An 18,751-nucleotide genomic window follows, 5' to 3' on the forward strand; every position below is an offset into this window, starting at 1 on the left:
TTTGCTTTTCTGAAGATGAAAGCATGTTCTAGGTGTTCTTTATTCTTTGGGACTACTAATTTGAAGAGAACTGTCACTCTCAAGCACGGGAGCAGTGTGGGGTATTGACATGGTATTGAATTATTTAAAGGAAATGAACAACGCTTCCTGTCCCTGGAGAGCAGACATCTGCCAGAAAAGCCATTCGCGGCTGCCTCAGGAAGACGTCACTGCAGAAGGGCGAGCATTGCCCAGCACCTTGAATTCTAAAAGAAAATCTGTAAGTTCTAAAGAACAAATAACAAACACAAAGTTCAGGTGATAACTTCTCTTGCACTGGAAGCTCTGAAGAGTCCCGGGAAATTATTTCCTGGGGGTCAAGTTTAATGGGATAACGCGTTGCTCACCATTCTCACGGAAGCCCCGCATGACACTGGACCATGTGGCTTTAACTGGGAGCCCGGCGCCTCGGGTCCGCGCGACCACCTCCCTCTACCCTGTCCTCGTAAGCTGGCATTTTTATGGCTATGATAGACCTATCCGTGGTCAGTACGCCCGGACATCAGGGCACCCACAGTGACAGCGATGTGACGGGAGCTGGGGACCACGGCGGGGGGCACTGCCCTGGCGGGAGGTAAACTTTGGATGGGTGGTTTCAGTTCAGACCCCGCTCATCTCATACCGTCATTCTGCTCCGAGACCTACCTCCAAACACCAGGGCTCCCCAACCTTTTGTAAGGAGTGGCTCCTTTTCATGTCCCTGAAGACTTGAGTGCTGACAGTGAAGTCTGAGGGGGGGTAGAAGTGCTGACAGTCATGTCCCTGAGTGCAGCAAGGGAGGGGGCACTGCTGCCAGGAAGAAAGGGGAACAGAGTGAGGCTCGGGAGGGAGGCGGGGCGCAGTCAGCAAGGCATTCACGGCCCCCAGCCTGACTTCCTGCCCTACCCCCGCTTCTCTACAAACTCCAAGCGGGGAGGATCACGGTTCCCCGCACGAACCCAGAACTCTTCCACCTCCCTGCTGGCCAGCGACATCTTCAACACAACCTCCTCTAGGCAGCCTTTCTGATGCATCCCTTCCCGCTGAGCCCACCCTTGCCCATCGTTCCCCCTAGGGACACGCCACTCCTTCCTCTGAGAAGCCCGCTGGCTAGCATTTTCTCTCTCTCAACTTACCTTACTGAATCTTCCATCAGTTTAAACCACGTGATATTGCTGCTATTCCTACCCTACAAAAATGCAATTGCATAGGGTTCCACGCAATTCTAGAGCTATTGCTATTGGGGAGCTGTCTTAATACCTTTCCCTCCGCCAGGCTGCAGTCTTTTTGAGAGCAGCAACTACGATGACATATCTGGACCCCTTGAAAGATCTGGCAGCACACACCCTGAGTGCTCAGAAAGTATGTGCTCTACTGCACTTCAGCGCAGCTGGAGCCCTACGATGAGCGCTGTTTCTCTGTTTGGGGATCTGGACAGGAATGTTCATGTTATTCCACTGTTCCTCACAACCACCCTGTGAGGTAGGTACTATTGTCGTGCCCATTTTACAGACAAGGAAACTGACTCAGAGACGTTAAGGAGCATGCCCAAGGTCACACAGCTAGTAAATGGCGGGGGGGGGGGGGGGGGGGGGACCTGGACCATGTCTCAGTCAACTCACGGTGGTGCTATGTAGATGCATTTGCCTGTCCAGATGTTGACTGTTGCTCTATAAATGGGGTAGAGAATTGAGGGGTGTTAAGAGCGACGTGGAGTCCAAGAAGGGCTATTTCACAACAAGGAAATATCATTCTAATCGTCTTTAAAAAAAAAAAGAAAAGATCTATGCCTTTTGTGTTCATTGTAAAGGATTATGTCTTCCTTTACAATGAAGTTTATCTATATTGTAAGAAGTTTAAAAACTTCTCTACTCTAGTTTTTAAAGTTTTTTGTGAAGGAAAAGCCCATGAACAAATTTTTCACCCTTTTTAATCCCAAATAATAGAATTCAGAGATTGAGCACAATATCCAATATTTTATGTTCTGATATTCACTAAATAGCAGAATAAGCATAGTGGGTGCCAAAGACCCTAGGAGTTAGGAAATCAATGGAAATAACGGACAAATCTATAAAACAGCAGCCACATTTCTAGAATAACTTACATGGTTCCCATATAACCTGGTCCTCCGACGGGGGAGGTGGGGGGCTTATGCAGGTGGATTAAAACCAGCCAAAAGCCATGTGAACACCCAAATTGAGAAGGAGCCACATCTCCTGCAAACTGGTGCTACTCTAGGGCCCTCGCTGGCTGCAACTGTCCCCGTGGCTGGACTTTGAAAGTCACCACTGTCGGAAGCCCCAAGGTCTGCCCCCAGGAAGGGCAGCCGAAGCCCCAGAGGAAGCACTGGCTGCCCATCCCTGGAGGTCTCTGGTCTCCACCCGGGAAGCAGAGGCTCCCACTCTGCATTTCTCCACGGGGCTCGTTTGTAAACAGGAATGTGAGTCACTGGGCAAGCATGAGTCCATTTTCAAGATTAGCCCAGCTTGACAACCGAGGCCCTCCTATTCTGCCTTGTCACAGCCGTGACTCATCTTAACTGCCTCCCACCAAAGGGGACATGGTTTCGCCCTCCAATTGTTCCTGAAAGGAACCCAGCAATATGGGGGTTTCAATCCTTGTCTGCTTGTCTTGTTTCCTAACACAATGCTGAGAGCAAAGCGGCAAGGTTCCCGAGGGCCAGCACCCCAGGAGTTTGGAAAAGAAATGTATCTAAGATTACCACAGACCACATTCTCTTTATTATCTTCCCATGGCCTTTCCTTAGGGCCTGTACTCCCACGGGGGCTTGCACGCGGGCTTGTTACGCTCATGGGCGCGCGCGTGCACACACACACACACACACACACACACACACGCACGCCTCTGTATAGGATCTAGATACTCTTCCATTCCTGGGAACCTCAGAGCCAAATTTGCAGGTCACTCCTACCAATACTGTAGGATCTACCAGCTTTGAAATTTGTGAGATTAACCTTACCCCCATCTTATCTTATGGGTCTACCCTGCTTTGCTCTTTATTCTAATTTCCTTAATTATTCATTTCTAATCTTTTTACATAATATGAGGTCTTATAAGCCAATTCAAATTTGGGGGCTATAAGATGTCTTATAAACAGATCCAAATGTATATACAAATACCAAATCATTTTGTTCCATGACAAAACTCTAGTTGAGCCTTCCCCTGACAAATATAAGACTCTTCAACACATCCTAAAGGATTATGAAGGCAGATGTCCGCCAAGTTTCCTGCTCAGCATCCATTCATGCTTTTTCTGGTAACAGTGCCCTGAATTACGTAGGAGGTACCACCCTAACTCTCAAGCCATACAGTCTGGGTAGAGTGGACCCTACCTCGACCTGCATGGATGGGTAAATGTACTCAGTCCAAATGCACTCAGCACATCACACCCCCTTACCCAGCCACTGATTCAGAATTGTGGGGAAGATAAGGTCTCTCTGGACTCAAACCTGCTTCCATGCAATGAAGTCAACCTGGAGGAAAGCAGAGCCAAGAGCTGGAAGGAAATGATGTCCTGGTATATGGGCCCCTGGATCCAGCCACGCTACCTGTAAACTTTTCAATTATGGGTCAATACACTCATTTTGCTCAGGCCAGTTTGGGCTGGGTTTGAGGAGAGAAAAGGGCACCCTGACCGGAGAATTCTAGTTGCCTTAGAATGACCTCGATAATCATCCACCCACGCATCAAGCAGTAATGTGGAAAACACTGGAGAGGCTCCAGGAAAAGTAAACGAAGGCCTCGTGAGTTTCATGCTCCGGGCATGATGAGGGGATTATTACAAGGCAATATATAGGAGTAAGTGTCTAGGTACTTTTCAAAATCAGAATGAATGTGGCTTGTGGCCAGTCTCTGGGATGGGGGTGGTGGCCTTGAGAAACCACACACCTGCTAGAATTGTCACTCGGCCCTCCTCCTCTAGTGCCTCTGAAGCCACCAGCTACACTGACCAACTCTATTAAGATGTGGTCTCCAGAAGTTGAGGCTGTGCCATGTCAAGACAGACGGCAGGCAGAGCAGGTGGCACGTTTCATTTTCCCTGATGGCTTGGCCCCTGAGGACATGGGGTGTTGACCAGTTCTGGATGTGGCCGCATGGAGCAGAATCAAGGTGTACCACTAAGAAGTTACAGCACTAGTTGTATATTCTACTATTTTGTTTCTTTATGAGCTTATAGCCGCCTTCAACAGGTGGCTGGCCAATATTCAAATGTTAATGCAACAGAATGGAAACCAACGAGCCAGAAAGTACAAATTGCTCTGCCAAGAAAAATAAACACAAAAGAAAAGAATATAGGAGGAACTGAAAAGCATTTAAAAACCAAAACCCTTAAAAATACTAAAGCCTCCAGAAATAAAGATTTTGTATGAAATTTGTTATTCTGACCAAATTTGGCCAACAGCTGTTGGCTATTGGGAGAATTCTAAACCCACCTCTTAGGCAGGAAGAAAAAGGCAAAAGCTTTCAATTTTGTTCCAGTAAAGTTTGGTGTGATTGTTAACTTTATATGTCAACTTGACTGGGCCATGGGGTGCCCAGATATTTGGCCAAACATTATTCTGAGCATTTCTGTGTTTTGGATGAGTTAAAATTGGTAGAATGAATAAAACTGAATGCCCTTCGTAATGTGGGTGGGCCTCATCCGATCTGTTGAAGGCCTGAATGGGAACAAAAGGCTGATCCTCCCCCAAATAAGGGAGAACTCCTCCTGCCCGACTGCCTTTGAGCTGGGACATTGGGGTTTGTTTTGTTTTTTTTTTCCTACCTTCGAAATTGAACTAAGACATAGGCTCTTTCTGGGTCTCAAGCCCGCCAGCCTTTGGACCAGAACTAATACCATCAGCTCTTTTGATTCTCAGGCCTCCAGACTTCAACTAGAGCTACACCATAAACTCTCCTGGGTCTCCAGCTTGCCAACTGCAGTTCTAGGGACTTGTTGGTCTTCATAACTGCATGAGCCAATTCCTTATAATCAATCTCTTTTTTACACTTGTCTGTCTGTCTATCTATCTATCTATCTCCTATTGGTTCTGTTTCTCTGGAGAACCCTAATATATTTGGGTTATGTTTTTATATGTTTTCTCCCCCCAAGCAAGGGGGAAAGGATTATTTGTGGGTCTCTCAAAGATATCAGAATTGTGAAATGGAATGGGTCTTAGAAATCATGTAATTGAATTCCTTATGATTTTTTAAAATCCTTAAGTCTAGGCATAAAATTAGGACCTACCCAGGACTACACAGTTAGAAAAGAACAAACCAAAACCCAGGTTTTAAAAACTAGGAGATAGGGGTTCTATGCATAACATGGAAGAGTTTTATTTTGAAACTGCAGCATCTTTGGAGGGATAAGAAATCCATTTGAGAGAAGGACATGGGCAAGAGCCATTCCACTAAAGAAGCAAACTAGTAAAATGACAATTTTTAAAAATTGGAGGGAGGGCAAAAACCTCTTATCTCTTTATCATTTACTCACATACACATGCACATGTGTGTACAAACAAGGACACCAAAAACAAATAAGCAATAGCAGCCATCCATCCATCCAACCAACCAACCAGAGCCCACACACAGATACATAACCTTGGAAAGAGAGTTCAGATCTTTACAGGTCATGCTGATCTAGCTTTGAGTCCATCAATAATTATCACCTCTGAAGGTAAGGTAACTCTGGCGGGAACTACTTACGTCTGAAAGATCTTGCCAAACAACACAGATGCAAAAAAACTGTAATCACGGCTCCAGGCAAGCTACCATTTTTGTCATTAAAGGTGAACCCAGTTTTTCCCCAAAACAGGATACCATCACAGACGTGGCAAATGTATGCAACATTATTTTTCATGATTATTTTTCCAAAATGTGAGCGTGTGTGAGTGACAAGGTGTGAGAGTCTGTGTGTGGTGTGTGTGTGTACACACTGCACACCTGTGTGCATACAGAAGTAGGCGGGTATCCTCCAGTATGGAAGACAGTGGCCTGCAGTCAGGAATGGCAAATGCCCGGCTCACCTACGGCAGCTCCCTCTTCCCTTACCCGTGTCAATATCACTAGGCCACCCTGCTCAGAGCTGGCATGTGGTGAAACGTAATTATCACCCCTACACTCAAGGGATGTAGAAATTAAGTCTGCCTTGGCCCTTGAGGACCTCATCTTAGTGAGAAAGAGACCAGGATCCAAACAGAATGAACATAAAAGGAGCCAATGTTAGGTCAACCCTTAGACTAGCCTTTTACAAAGCACAGTTCACCTCTTCCTCAATCTCAGCAGAGAGACAGACGTGGGGCCTCACTGTCACTGCCACTTCCCACCAACTAGCTGTGTGCCCTGTACTTCTGGGGCTCAGTTTGTCAAGTCACATGAGGGTGCCAGCTGCTAGATTGACTTGTGAGGGCCCTACTCACCCTCCAGCATGCTCCAATTCTGCAGGGCGAGCAAAACGCAGAGGCGGGGGATACAATTAAGTCCTCCAATCGCTCTCAGTACAAATCCAACGTGTCTGGATATCTAGACACGGCCATTATTTAAGAGGCGATATTTACTGAAGAAAGTTATATTCGAGGAGAAAAAGCTTTCTTTTACCAGATAAAATATCTACCATAGCCAAGGAAAAATATTTTAGCAATAAGGTATAACAAACGGGAATTTGTAGCATCATTTCAAAAGGTGTTTATTGGTTTAAAGAAAATGTTGCCAACTTTTGTTTTCTGGGGAAAAAAATACTTCTCAAGAAGTTGAAAATAAAACATACTTTTTTATTATGGTATAAACAATGAAGGAAAAGTCATATAAAATATCTTTTGAAGAGTTTGGGATAAAGTTAAAAAAAGTTACTTGAGTAATTTTGAATAAAGGAGATGCTTTTATTTTTTAGCTGATATCAACACTAAATTGACTGACTTAATTGACTAAATTATTAGTTAAGTCAAATTAACTAAATTAATTGACTTGAAGCGAAGTCAAGGCTTTCTGGGATGGTAATAATGTGAAATAGCTAACCTTAATATTGGGAATTTAGCTAAGGCATGCAAAAAGTAAATGAAGTTCTAACAGACATTGCTGGAACACTAAATGAAATCCTTTCTACGGCCAACCTAATTCCTTGGACACCCATACACTGGCAGAGCACCAATGCATCTTTCCCATCTGTTTCCTCAGACAGTGATGAGGTTCCGTGGTGACCTCAGCAGGTAGAAAAGTGAAGCTTTTCCCTGCAACCTCCATCTCCGTTATTTGCATATGGAACTGAGAGATTAACAGTGTAATCTTTCCAGACAAGCAAAATGCCAGCAAGCTCATGAAAAACCATGCTCATCCGTTACTTTGAGAGAATAGGAGCTGATTCACACGTGTGGGCAGAGGACCCCTACGGAAGAATTGGAGGCAGAAGCTCAGGTCCACTGTGAATCCAGCTAATAAATAAATGTAATATCGTGCTGTTAATGAGATTTTTGCTAAAGGATAGTTCCTCCTTCCAGGAAAGCCTCCGAGAAGGGATGTGGGTCCATATGACGCCCCAGGGGGCCATGAACAGCACTGCGGAGAATCAAGGGACCAAGAGGGGGAGAGAGTCTGATTGGGATTGGTGATGTGTACTTGGTAATCCTCTCTTTAAAAACCAACACATCGCCTACAAAAAGACAAAAAAAAAAGCACCCAAAAATGGAGCTGAGAGGTTGTAAAGACAACACAGAGACCGGGTGTGCCTGGGGAGCTAGTTACCACTCAGGACATTTAGAGTGCTTTGCTCTGAAAAAGAAAGCAGTGGTGATCAACAGCACCCTCCTCCTGGATCAATGGGGACCAAATGTTTTAAAATGCAAATAACAGGTTTCTAGACCAACCCTGGAACTTCTCCTGGAAATGTTTTTATAATTCACATCTTGTTAGCCACAGGAGCCCCAATTAAATGTCTTCGCTTCTCATTTCTACTCACCAATTATTAGCATTAGATAATAACATACTATTTTCTGCTAATATGTTTCCTGACAACATCAAACTCCAGAGGGTCTTCATGGTGCAATAACTGAATAACTGTGCAAATGACGGCTAATTGATGAGAAAATGTTATTTAAACCTTCTCAGTGTTTATGAAAACAAACCATTTTGGTTGAAATGCATTATACTAATGGCGTAAAAACTTATTAAATTGAAATAATTTGGAAAAAAGTTCTCCCCAAACATCATGAAAGAGGGAACCACACTGCAAGGATATAAGGTTATAAATATTCAAAAACAATGGACGATATGTGGAACCTAGAAAAATGGTACAGATGAACCGGTTTGCAGGGCAGAAATAGGGACACAGATGTAGAGAACAAACGTATGGACACCAAGGGGGGAAAGTGGTGAAGGGGGGTGGGGGGGTGTGGGATGAACTGGGAGATTGGGATTGACATATATACACCAATATGTATAAGAACCTGCTGTATAAATAAATAAAATTCAAAAAAAACAAACAAACAAACAAATAAAAAACAATGGACGCCCACAGGCAGGACCACTCTTGACACCATCTCATTCAGAATGGGAAGGTACGTGAGAATTTGGGGAGAGGCTCGCCAGCTCCATTCTCTAACATCCCTGGTTCCAAAATGACAGTCATCCCCTAGCTGTCATCCCCAGAAAGAATCACACTATTGTTAATTTCATAACTTGAGTGGCCACCACTATTGTCATTGGGCACACACCTGGGACACCACAATGGGTCCTGTCTGGACTGGGGTGATGAATTCTCTCAGGACTATGGTATTCGGGGTTCCTCAGCTTGAAAGGGAGAGTTGGAGCCACAGGATAAAAGATAAGGGGATGAGACAAATTATCCCATGCCACCCAAGTCGATGGCTATTCTTCTACCCTGAATATTTATATTTTTAATAAAGAGAACCTTGAGAGAGAAAAAAAATCCTAAATTGTGTGTGTGTGTGTGTGTGTGTGTGTGTAGAAGGCAACAGAGACAGTACACCCATGAGCTGAAGGAGTCAATCCCATCTTGCTCCCATCCATTTCTTCTCACCACTAAATGGATGGGCCCTGCTAAAGCGCAGTCAAGCCCAGAAAAATCACTCCCATATTCTCACTGAGATGGCTCTGAGAGAACACCTAGTTTTCAGAGTTCTCTTAAAGATTGTTAAGGTTTCTTGGAGTGAAAATCATCTTCATATGGCTCACATGTGCAGCCAATAAAGAAAAAGACTCACGTGTTCCCTGAAAAGTTTCCCCTCAAAGTACTTAAGGGACATTAATGCCAAAGACAGTCCTGGAGGGTAGTGATCGGAACTGATGACAAAGCGGCTGACCCAGGCTGGGTCCACCACCCTGAACAGAGAAATTCCACCTTCGGCCACATCAAGTCAACCACAGTGCAGATGGGAGCCAGTGCAGCAAATCCTGACAAGATGAATTTTCCTATCTCCAGAGTGTAAAGATACCTGGGCTTCTTAATATTTACAACAGGCAAAACTAACAAACCAAAGCAGTAACAAACAAGCAAACCAAATATAAAACAAAAAGACTCCCTAGGCTGGAAATAACCTCTTCTCATCACAATCTTTGGTGGATGCCATTTGAGTGATTACCACCTGAGGAGAAAATAAAGAAAAAGGAGATAGCAGCTATCAGGAACAAGTTTGAGTCACTGGAGATAAAGTCTTAATCCTTGGTCAACATACAGAAAAACTTACTAGCAATAGTTACTACTTTCATAGATTAAAAGCTTTCAGTGCCTCAGGGAGACCCAAACTCTGAAGTCATCTTTAGCCAATGTTTGGTTCCAAGTAGAGTCTATGGAGGCTAAGTGTCTTCAAATATGTAGACCACTCACAGACTTGGAAATCTTTGCCTTGTAACAGTATTTATCATAAGAGCACTTAACTTCCGATAAAAAGGAAAGGGATAATTTCAAAAATCAAATACGGTCTAGATTAATATTTTTAAAATTCTGAAGTTTACCATCAACTGATAAATGGATCAATAAAATGTGATCTATCCACACAATGGAATATTATTTGGCTATAAAAAAAGTAATGAAATAGTGACAGATGCCACAACATGGATGAATCTTGAAAACACTATGCTAAGTGAAAGAAGCCAGTCTCCAAAGACCACATATTGTATGATTCCATATATGCAAAATGTCTAGAATAGACAAATCCAGAGACAGAGAATAGATGGGGAATGGGGGATGAGTTGGGGGGAATGGGGGATGAGTTGGGGGGAATGGGGAGTGACAGCTAATGGGTATGGAGTTTCTTCTGGAGGTGATAAAATGTTCTAAACTTGATTGTGGTGATGGTTGCAACTCTGTAAATACACTAAAAATCATTAACGTGTACACTTTAAATGGGTGAACTGTAGAGTAGGTGAATGAACTAATTTTTTTTAAATTCTGAAGTTTCAATTGGCCTAACCACCATTATCGTATCTCTAACTGCTTTCTATTTGAATTCTGAGCACATTTTATTTGAAACGAATACACAACTCTGGGAAACAGGCAGGATAAGAATTATTATTCCCATTTCACAGGAAGCAGAGGTCCAGAGAGTTTCTGTTTTCTTTCCACTGGCTGGCTAGGTTTCCACAGGGCACAAGGAGAAGTGTGAATTATGGAGAAGTCATAGGTCTTACCATTCCCCAAATCAGGGAGGGATTAATATCCAGCTCTTGCCAGATGTCTAGAAATTTATATGGTTGGGTCATGCAGACATGCTACTGGACAAAAGACACTGAAAAATGGCACTTGGATTACTGGAATGTAACTCTCAATGGCATGAAATTCAGGTTAAACAATTTAGCTAAAAAAGCAGGGGAGGGGGAGGAGTCATCTCGAGTTGATATCTGGTGGGGTGAAAATATACCCAATTAGATGTGGCCATATAATTTTCACATCAAACATCTTGTGGTCCCAAAGGCAACTAATGGCACAGCTTGCTGTGGATTTTCCCAAGTTTTCAAAAGCAATGACAGCCCTCTTCAACAAAGCCATTTAACATAACAGAAGGTTAAAGTGGGAACCACAAACACTTGCTTTTCTTAATTTACACCTTTCATTTACTTCCCCAGAAATGTCATGCAGGAGCCACGAAATTTATGATGTACTGTACATACATCATATGTATGGTTCCTTTTAAGAGTAGGATTTAGAAAGCAGAATGTGAATTCTAGAAGGTAATCTGGAGCTATACCTTAAAAAGAAAACTTTTAGTATTCCAGGAGAAACAAGATGATTTGGTTGGGTCTTGCACTTAAATTTAAAAAAAAAAGGGGGGGGGGGGGGAGATGGAGAGAAAATATTAGGTGAGTGGGAAACTAGCGGGTTTTGAGAAATGAAAATATAATGACTTCACATCATCTATTCTACTAACCAGGTACCATTGAAACCCATTGCTGGAGCACAAGAAACAAAACACAGCTCACAGGGGCTTTTCTCTGCATCACAGACTTTTGGAAGCACGAGAAGCTACTAACTTTTAAATCATCATGTTTGTGTAGTTTTAACCATTTCTTTTCTTTTTTTTTTTTTTGGAAAAATACTCTAGTAAACCACTAAGGTATTTTTTAAGTACATAAAGTCATTGGCAAAAAAAAAAAGACAACTTAAAACATACATTGGCAAATTGGGATGTCATTCATTTTAAAATATTCTTTCTTAGACCTTAGTCTGTTCTTTAGTTTCAGGAATAACAGAGGGATGGTTGCTCTCACATTAAAGCAGGATTTCTCAACCTCAGCCCTACTGACATTTTGATAACTCTCTGTGATGCGGAGCAGGTGGGGGGATGGGGGGCTGCCCTAGCAGTATCTCTGGCCTCTACCCACTAGATGACAGTAGCATCCCCTGCCCAGCTGCGACAACCAAAAATGCATCCAGATGTTGCCAAACGTCTCCTGGAGAGCAAAATCACTCCAGCTGAGAACCAATGACTTAAAGATAACTGGCCTGAAAATTTTCCTATGACATGGACTGATGCAGAGGCCCTAGCTTGAAAAGGTACCCAGATCACGGCAGCAGCCGGCAGCAACAACAAAATCAGCCAACTTTCATCCAAATCCTCCAACAGCGATCAGTTTCGGAAACCCAGAAAAATATGATGATACTGAAAACATCCCCCTGAGCCTCCCCAGTGACTAGTGTGTAGCCTTCAACTGTGTGCCAAGGTCCCATTAGTGCCCTGCAACTCTTTTAAGCGTCCCTAATATTGTCATTCACAAATGGATGACGTGACAGTACTAGCAAGATTAGTATGTGTCTAAAGGTGGGGTGGGCATGGTCCCCAGTATGTTTTGGTCTCTTTAAAATCACAGAGCTGTAGTAATCTGCTGATCTATAATAGATACCCCGGTCACTCAAGAAAACCCAAACTACTCCCTCTTCAGAGTGGCGGGCGTCTGCTGGTAGCCAGACGGCAAAACAATGATATTTTTATCTCTGATCTCCTTAATGAAAGAACCCAAAGAACAAAATACAAAATGGAGCCCAAGTCTAATTCATAAATCCAGAAGGTTCTGCATAAAGTGAGCCTGAGGATCTACAAGATCCCAGAGGATGTTTTGCTCAAGCAAGAGACGGGCAGCATCAACACCCTCGCGGACCTTTGGTGGATTAGTCAGCCTGCCGACAGCCCTCAAAACCGCCACGGGAAAGCCTTCCTCTGCTCGCCAGCCACGGGCACAAGAGGTCACAGCAGTGCCAGAGGCAGGGGGGCCAAACCCCAGACCCATCTCGAGACCCCGGTGCCTCCTGTCCAGAGTGGAGAAATGCTGCGATGCATCACCACTCCCGGGGTGTGGTTTGTTTTCTGGACGCCGTGCCAGCAACTCCTGCTGGGAGCCATCCAGGCCACGGGGATGGGCGGCAGTCTGGCTAAGTGACTCACGCCGAGGCCAACAGGTTGGAAAGGCTTGCGAGAATAAAAATGGGAGCGGGAAGCAGCTCCGCAGGGAAGAGTCCAGAACATCCTGTGACCCATTTAAGTCCAAACCCTCTCGTGATCATCAAAACCTAGGTTTTCAGGGTTGACGCTCACCCAATGACAACTCAATGGTTCTTTCTCTAGAGACCCCGAGCAGGAAGGGAGCCCAGGAACTCTGCCTGCTGTCCGAGTTCTAGACTGGAAAGACACCTGCTTGAAAGACGGAGAGACCCACCCCAGGTGCAGCCGGTGCACGCCGCGCTCTCCCATCTCACGCCTCCATCTCACGCCAGGCCACCCGGCTCTGCCCTATGGAAACACGGCCAGTCTCCGGCATCCTGGTGGCCTCGTGCACATGAACGGTGCAGTTACTCTAGTTCAGCGGCCAGGTTCATCACTCAGCACTTAGCACCTGAATTCATTAAGTCACCTCGAGAAGCCTGGTCTCCACGTTTTTACCTAAGACACCAGAAACATCTCAGACCCAGTGCCAACCCCCATATCATTACCATGATGTATGCAGGGAAGCACCCTGCATCTTGTTTCTCTTCATCCCAAAAGGCAGACAAGAAACAAGAGCTAGCCAGAGATCAAGGCAAGAACCAAGCTATGAGCTCCCACCAAGTCACCGCAAATAAAAACTTCTCGTTTTCCACTGCCAGTCTTCCAAGCGTGAATACCATGGGTATCGGCTCCTCTTATTTAAGTAGTTTATAAGCAAGCGGGTCATCTGGAAGGCACCTTCCCCATTTATTAACAGCAAGTTGTCTGAACAGCCACTCTCCCTGGGGAGCGTGACTGAAGATGGGGCACCCTGACTCTGCTTCCTCCGGCACCCACAGAGCCCCAGGCCGGCCCCCGACCCAGAGGAGCCCAATCATCTGGGGAGGGATGGCAGTCTTCCGTGGATCTGCACCAGTGTGACCTGCCTGAGAGGGTTTACACCATCCCCGCTGTCGGGGTCGCTGACGCCCCGGGCTGCCAAGGACGAATCTCCGTGGCAGCCTGGCCCGCTCACACACAACCAGCCCTGCCATCTCGGGCTCAGCTTCGGTTTCAGCTCGGGCACCGACAAGGTTTGGACCCATGCCCAGTCCCAACACTGATAACATTCCTTGCAGCTGCCCCACTGGGAACAGAAAAGGTAAAAGATTCCTCCCTCCGATGTGTGAACCAGGGGAGAAAAGCCGGGGGGCCCGTGGGTGAGAATACATAAGAGAAAAGGAAAGGTTTCCTGAAACTCCCCTGGAGCCCCTCTTAGCACCAAGGGAATCGGTACCCTATCTCCACGTCTGTTCCAACATCACAAAAGACAGATACTCAAGCTTCTCCGGCCCAGTGTACCCTCAAAGCAGGAATTCCCCCTGGAGGTGAAGTTCAGGGAGACAGCGTTTAACCCTCTCCCCACCAACACTGGAGTCACCACCAGGCAATAAGAGGGAGGAATCCATGGGTCCCGGGTCCAGAACTAACCCACCAAGCGTTCCACTACTAATATTCCAGCATGCTCGTGTGTACTCACAACGACCTCTTGGGTGTTTCCATCTTCCGGCTTCTTGTAGCAAATAGGGTAGTGAGGCAGAGTTGAGGAAAGCAAAAAGACACTGACTTCCAGAAGGCTGAGGCTAAGAGGCCACCTTGGGCAAGTTTCCATCACAAGTCCCCCACTTTACGAAGTGGAAGGAACCAGACCACGAGGTGTATGATTCCATTTATACAATATGTCCAGAATAGGCAAATCCATAGAGACAAAAAATACAGTAGTAGTCGCCTAGGACTGGGAGGAATTGGGGGAAATGGGGAGTGGCTGCTAATGGGGACAGGGGTTCTGAAGGGAGGTGATGAAAATATTCTGAAACTGATGGTGGTGATGGCAGCAAACTCTGAATATACTACAACCATTGAACTGTACACTTCAAATGGGTCAACTGTATGGTATGTGAATTATTTCTCAATAAAACTATCGTTTAAAAAGAAAAAGTTTAGCCATCGCAAACATGGGGCTTTCATCCTCTTCTGGTTGAGTCAGCTTTAAATGTTGTCTCTTGGACTAAAAGTAAAGATAATCTGGAAGGTCCTTAGAAAGTATCTGGATAAGCTATTAACCTGCTTGAGACTCAAGCTACTGGTACGGGGGTAACAATGTTATCTACCCTAAAATGTCACAAGGGTTCAATTCCAAGGGGAGGTAAAGAGCTTAGCACAGTGCCCCGGACATGACAGACGCTCTATAGAACGCACCTGTTTTGCATACCCTCCTGCAGGAGGTCTCAGAGAGAAAGGCCAGGTTCTAGAGTGAAGGACTGCCAGCTATCTTTGCCTAAACCCTGTTGCTTTGTTCAGCATTCTTCCCTCACCTTCAATATTAAGAGTGTGACCAACTTAAAAAGCAATAATAATAAATGCCAAAGGCTGGGAACTCTATGAAAGCTGTATCTGCAATGGCAGATCCTAAAAATATACTGCATACCCATTCCTACAGGGCTCTCCTTTGCCAGAGGGTCTTGCCCCTGTTCAGCAGATGGGACACGGCAAACAGCACAGGGAATATGCCCAGGATTACGTTGGATTCTACAGAAGGAGGTGTCATGACCAGTTCTTAGCTCCAAATAGGCTAACCCCTATGATCACCTTTACAAGCGAAGGCAGAAAACTAATGAAGGGCATCTAGTAGATACCAGAAAAAAGGCTAAGAACTTCACAACACCTGTTTAATGCAAAATTCAATAATTAATTAATTTTTTAAGACTGACTCCAGCTAATTTCCCCAGGGAATCACCCTAACACCAGCCAGTCATGTGATCCAATGGGAGCCTCCATCTTCTTAATTGAGCGCCCCCCCCAGCCTCACTGATTGGTCCAAATTGGGGCAAGAATCCCACCAACCTCCAGCTAAGGATGAAAGCCTGTGACACTACCCATCCTCCAGGACTTCCCACCGAAGCTCTGCAGTAGGAGGAAACGAAGACAACATAGAGAGGACACACTCAAAGGGCTGATGTTCCCTCGTGGGACAGCATTTCAGTTGTCCCTTTAGCAAGCTCTACCTCTGCCATTCCCAAAAGTTAGTTATGGGAATCAAAGAACTCCCCTTTTCCTTGTTTAAACTTGTTCGGGTTGGGTTTCTGATACCTGTCACTACACAGTTCCATTAAAGGAGTTTTGTGGGGTTTTTTAATGTTTTATACAAAGGGGGAGGGCATTCCAGATTAGGAAACTTTGCTCTAACACACAGGTAAAAAGGAATGGCGCCAAAAACCTTGGTCTGCCCATCTAGCTCCAAAGCCTTGGCTGGTCCATTCCACTACACTATACCAACCCACCACTCCTACTAAAATCCTCTGCCCTAAACAGGACACCAGGGCATTTGGTGAGGCCCTTAGTTGGCCCTTAGACTTTTCACAGAGGTTGTCTCCAAAATACATATGTGCATACTCAAACAAGTCACCAGCAAACACAGAAGGCCCCTTCTCCCAAGTAAGCACCAAAATGATTAAACGTGGACTTCTCCAGGTCTGTGTGTTTGTGTGCAACATTGTGTGTGTGTGTGTGTATGGCCCATTTCACACACCCCACACAGCACCGTTCTATTACTAGATGTGATGGAACACAGGACTTCTACATTGTGGAAGTGAATATTAAAAGACAAGGAAGATAGCTGTAGAATTAGTGCTTAGAACCTAGAGTTGGGAATTAGCAAGTGGAGCTCCCCAGCACAAAAGGCTCCACCACTGTTTCTTCCACTAGTATTCTGTTGTAGGTGGTTTAGCCCTTGCAGATCTCGACGTCAAGCAGCAGGCCTGAGAACAGGTAAAGGGGATGCCCTGAGTGAACACACTAAGCACCCAGCATATATGCAGTCCCCCAACAAGCAGAAGACCAGATGGGTCTACTTCTTTAAACACGTCCCAATTCCATTTCTGAATAACATCTGAGCGTTTGCGGTTGTTCGCACGGCCCCAGCACATACTCCTGGAAGGCTTCTTTGACTTAGTCCAGCAGAAAGAAACAGGCTTCTGTTACAGACACGCTTCTCCCCCTGAGCTAGACACACCATCGTGCCCACCACACCCACCATCCGCCTCTGAGGAGGTCCACCCCACCCTGGGCTGCACCCCACCATGTGCCAGCCCCTCCCTGCTAACTGGACTGGAGACAGCGTCTTACCCAAGGACGGCCAACAGTGGCCGTCAACAGGCACAGACACCCCAGCCAAACACGGGGCAGGGAGCCAAGTTCTCCCTCTTGGTTTTTTAGGGTTTTTGGTTCACTTAATCGGGAACTCAGAACAAACTGGGAGCCAAGGTAAAGGGACACAGAGAAGAAGTCCATGAGGTGAAAGGGCCGAGGTGCAACGTGAGTGTGGAAGTGAGGAGAACAAGGGGACTCGGGCAGAGAGCATGAGGGTGCAGAGAGAAGGTGGCCTGCAGACTGGGAAGGGTTAAGAGATGATACACAAAGATGAGAGGAGACAGGCCAAGGGCTAAGTAACATCTCAGCGTGGAGCAACTCCTGCCCTGCCGTCCCTCCAGCGGCCTGGGGTCGGGAGCAGTCCCCCACTCCCAGGCTGCCAGAGCCAATGGCCAGCGGCCCCTCTCTAGCTGTTGAATTCCTGTCCATGTCTCCGGGAGGCCAAACCACTACAGCAGCATCTCTTCTTCCCGATTCTCCTGTGTAGCCTTAAAATAAACCCCGCAAGACTCACAGGAACCGAACTGCATGCTTTGTTCCCCAAGCCCACATCCTCCCCCCTTTCCAAGCATCCTGGACCACACTCACGAGGGCTTCTGGGTCATCACCATTCAGGTGGCCCCATTTTTACCCAAATAAATAATCTTGTTCAAACAGTGCGCAAGAGCGTGCAGAGCAGAGGGGCCGTGAACACCTTGTGTACAAAAAATCGTTACATTTTGTTCAAAATGGGAAGTTGGTGTAAGCTTCATTAGTCATTTTTTTTTAAAGGGGAGTTAAGTCTACACTGTTCTCACATGTCATAAATGGTCTCCCAGGACTGTTGTCTCCTCGGCAGGTTTAATAAGGCACTTAAGACTTAACAAAATACTAACTTTCTAAAAGGGACTTCACAGAGTTTAACTGAAATCCATAAAGTTATACCAAATGCCATGGAGGAAGACATGTCCCCAGTTAGAGGTTTTTAAAGGGTACCCAGAGATGAAAGAGAGAAGAACAATTTGAGGAGAATCCTGGTCCTCCAAGATTATAAGGCTCTGTCCACTGACTCTATTTTCCATTTTACAGTCACAGCAGAGGACAGAGATCACTGAATCACTAAGTTTCCAAGCTATAAAGGACCCAAAAAAGCCCCAATCATACATAACCCCTATTATCTTTCTTTTAAATCTATGAAATAAAACATGCCAAGACTTGCCCAGGGTCACACGGCAAGTTTCTGACACGAGTAACAAAGGACTCAGGCTCCCTGGGTCTGAGCCCAGGCCTCATTCCCTTCTGCCCTGGAATTTAATTTTCAACACATTGAAAGTTTCTGTGAAATCTAAACATAATTACATCAAAAGTCTAGCACTACTTATGAAATCTAACAGAAAAATATATTGCCTCTCAGAAGCTTCACCAGAGAAGCTTGGCAACAGAGAAAAATTATGGCTAAGTATTTTGGGGGGCGGGGGGGGGGGCGTGGGGAAGAGGTACAAAGAGGTTTGTGGATAATAAAATCACTTCCAACCCAAACTGACCCACATTTAGAAGTCCAGAGCCAGTTAATCTGACATCAGTCAATTCTGTGCTGCAGTCCAAGCATTTGAAAATTTACTTTGGGCTGAGTATTA

General features: G+C 45.4%; 1 protein-coding gene across 31 annotated transcripts in view; it reads right to left on the bottom strand.

Annotated features, from left to right (window-relative positions):
* TCF7L2 (transcription factor 7 like 2) overlaps positions 1-18,751 on the bottom strand; it is a 194,873-nt gene that overhangs the window by 72,260 nt on the left and 103,862 nt on the right. For 14 of the 31 annotated variants that reach the window (XM_061192961.1, XM_061192895.1, XM_061192689.1 and 11 more), the window contains one exon: positions 685-828. The exons of the other annotated variants lie outside the window; for them this stretch is intronic. In XM_061192961.1, the coding sequence (XP_061048944.1) occupies positions 685-828 (144 nt within the window). The remainder of the gene's footprint in view (positions 1-684; positions 829-18,751) is intronic. 31 annotated transcript variants of the gene reach the window in all.

This window comes from Eubalaena glacialis, chromosome 1, assembly GCF_028564815.1.
Source record: "Eubalaena glacialis isolate mEubGla1 chromosome 1, mEubGla1.1.hap2.+ XY, whole genome shotgun sequence".
Lineage (NCBI taxonomy): Eukaryota > Metazoa > Chordata > Mammalia > Artiodactyla > Balaenidae > Eubalaena > Eubalaena glacialis.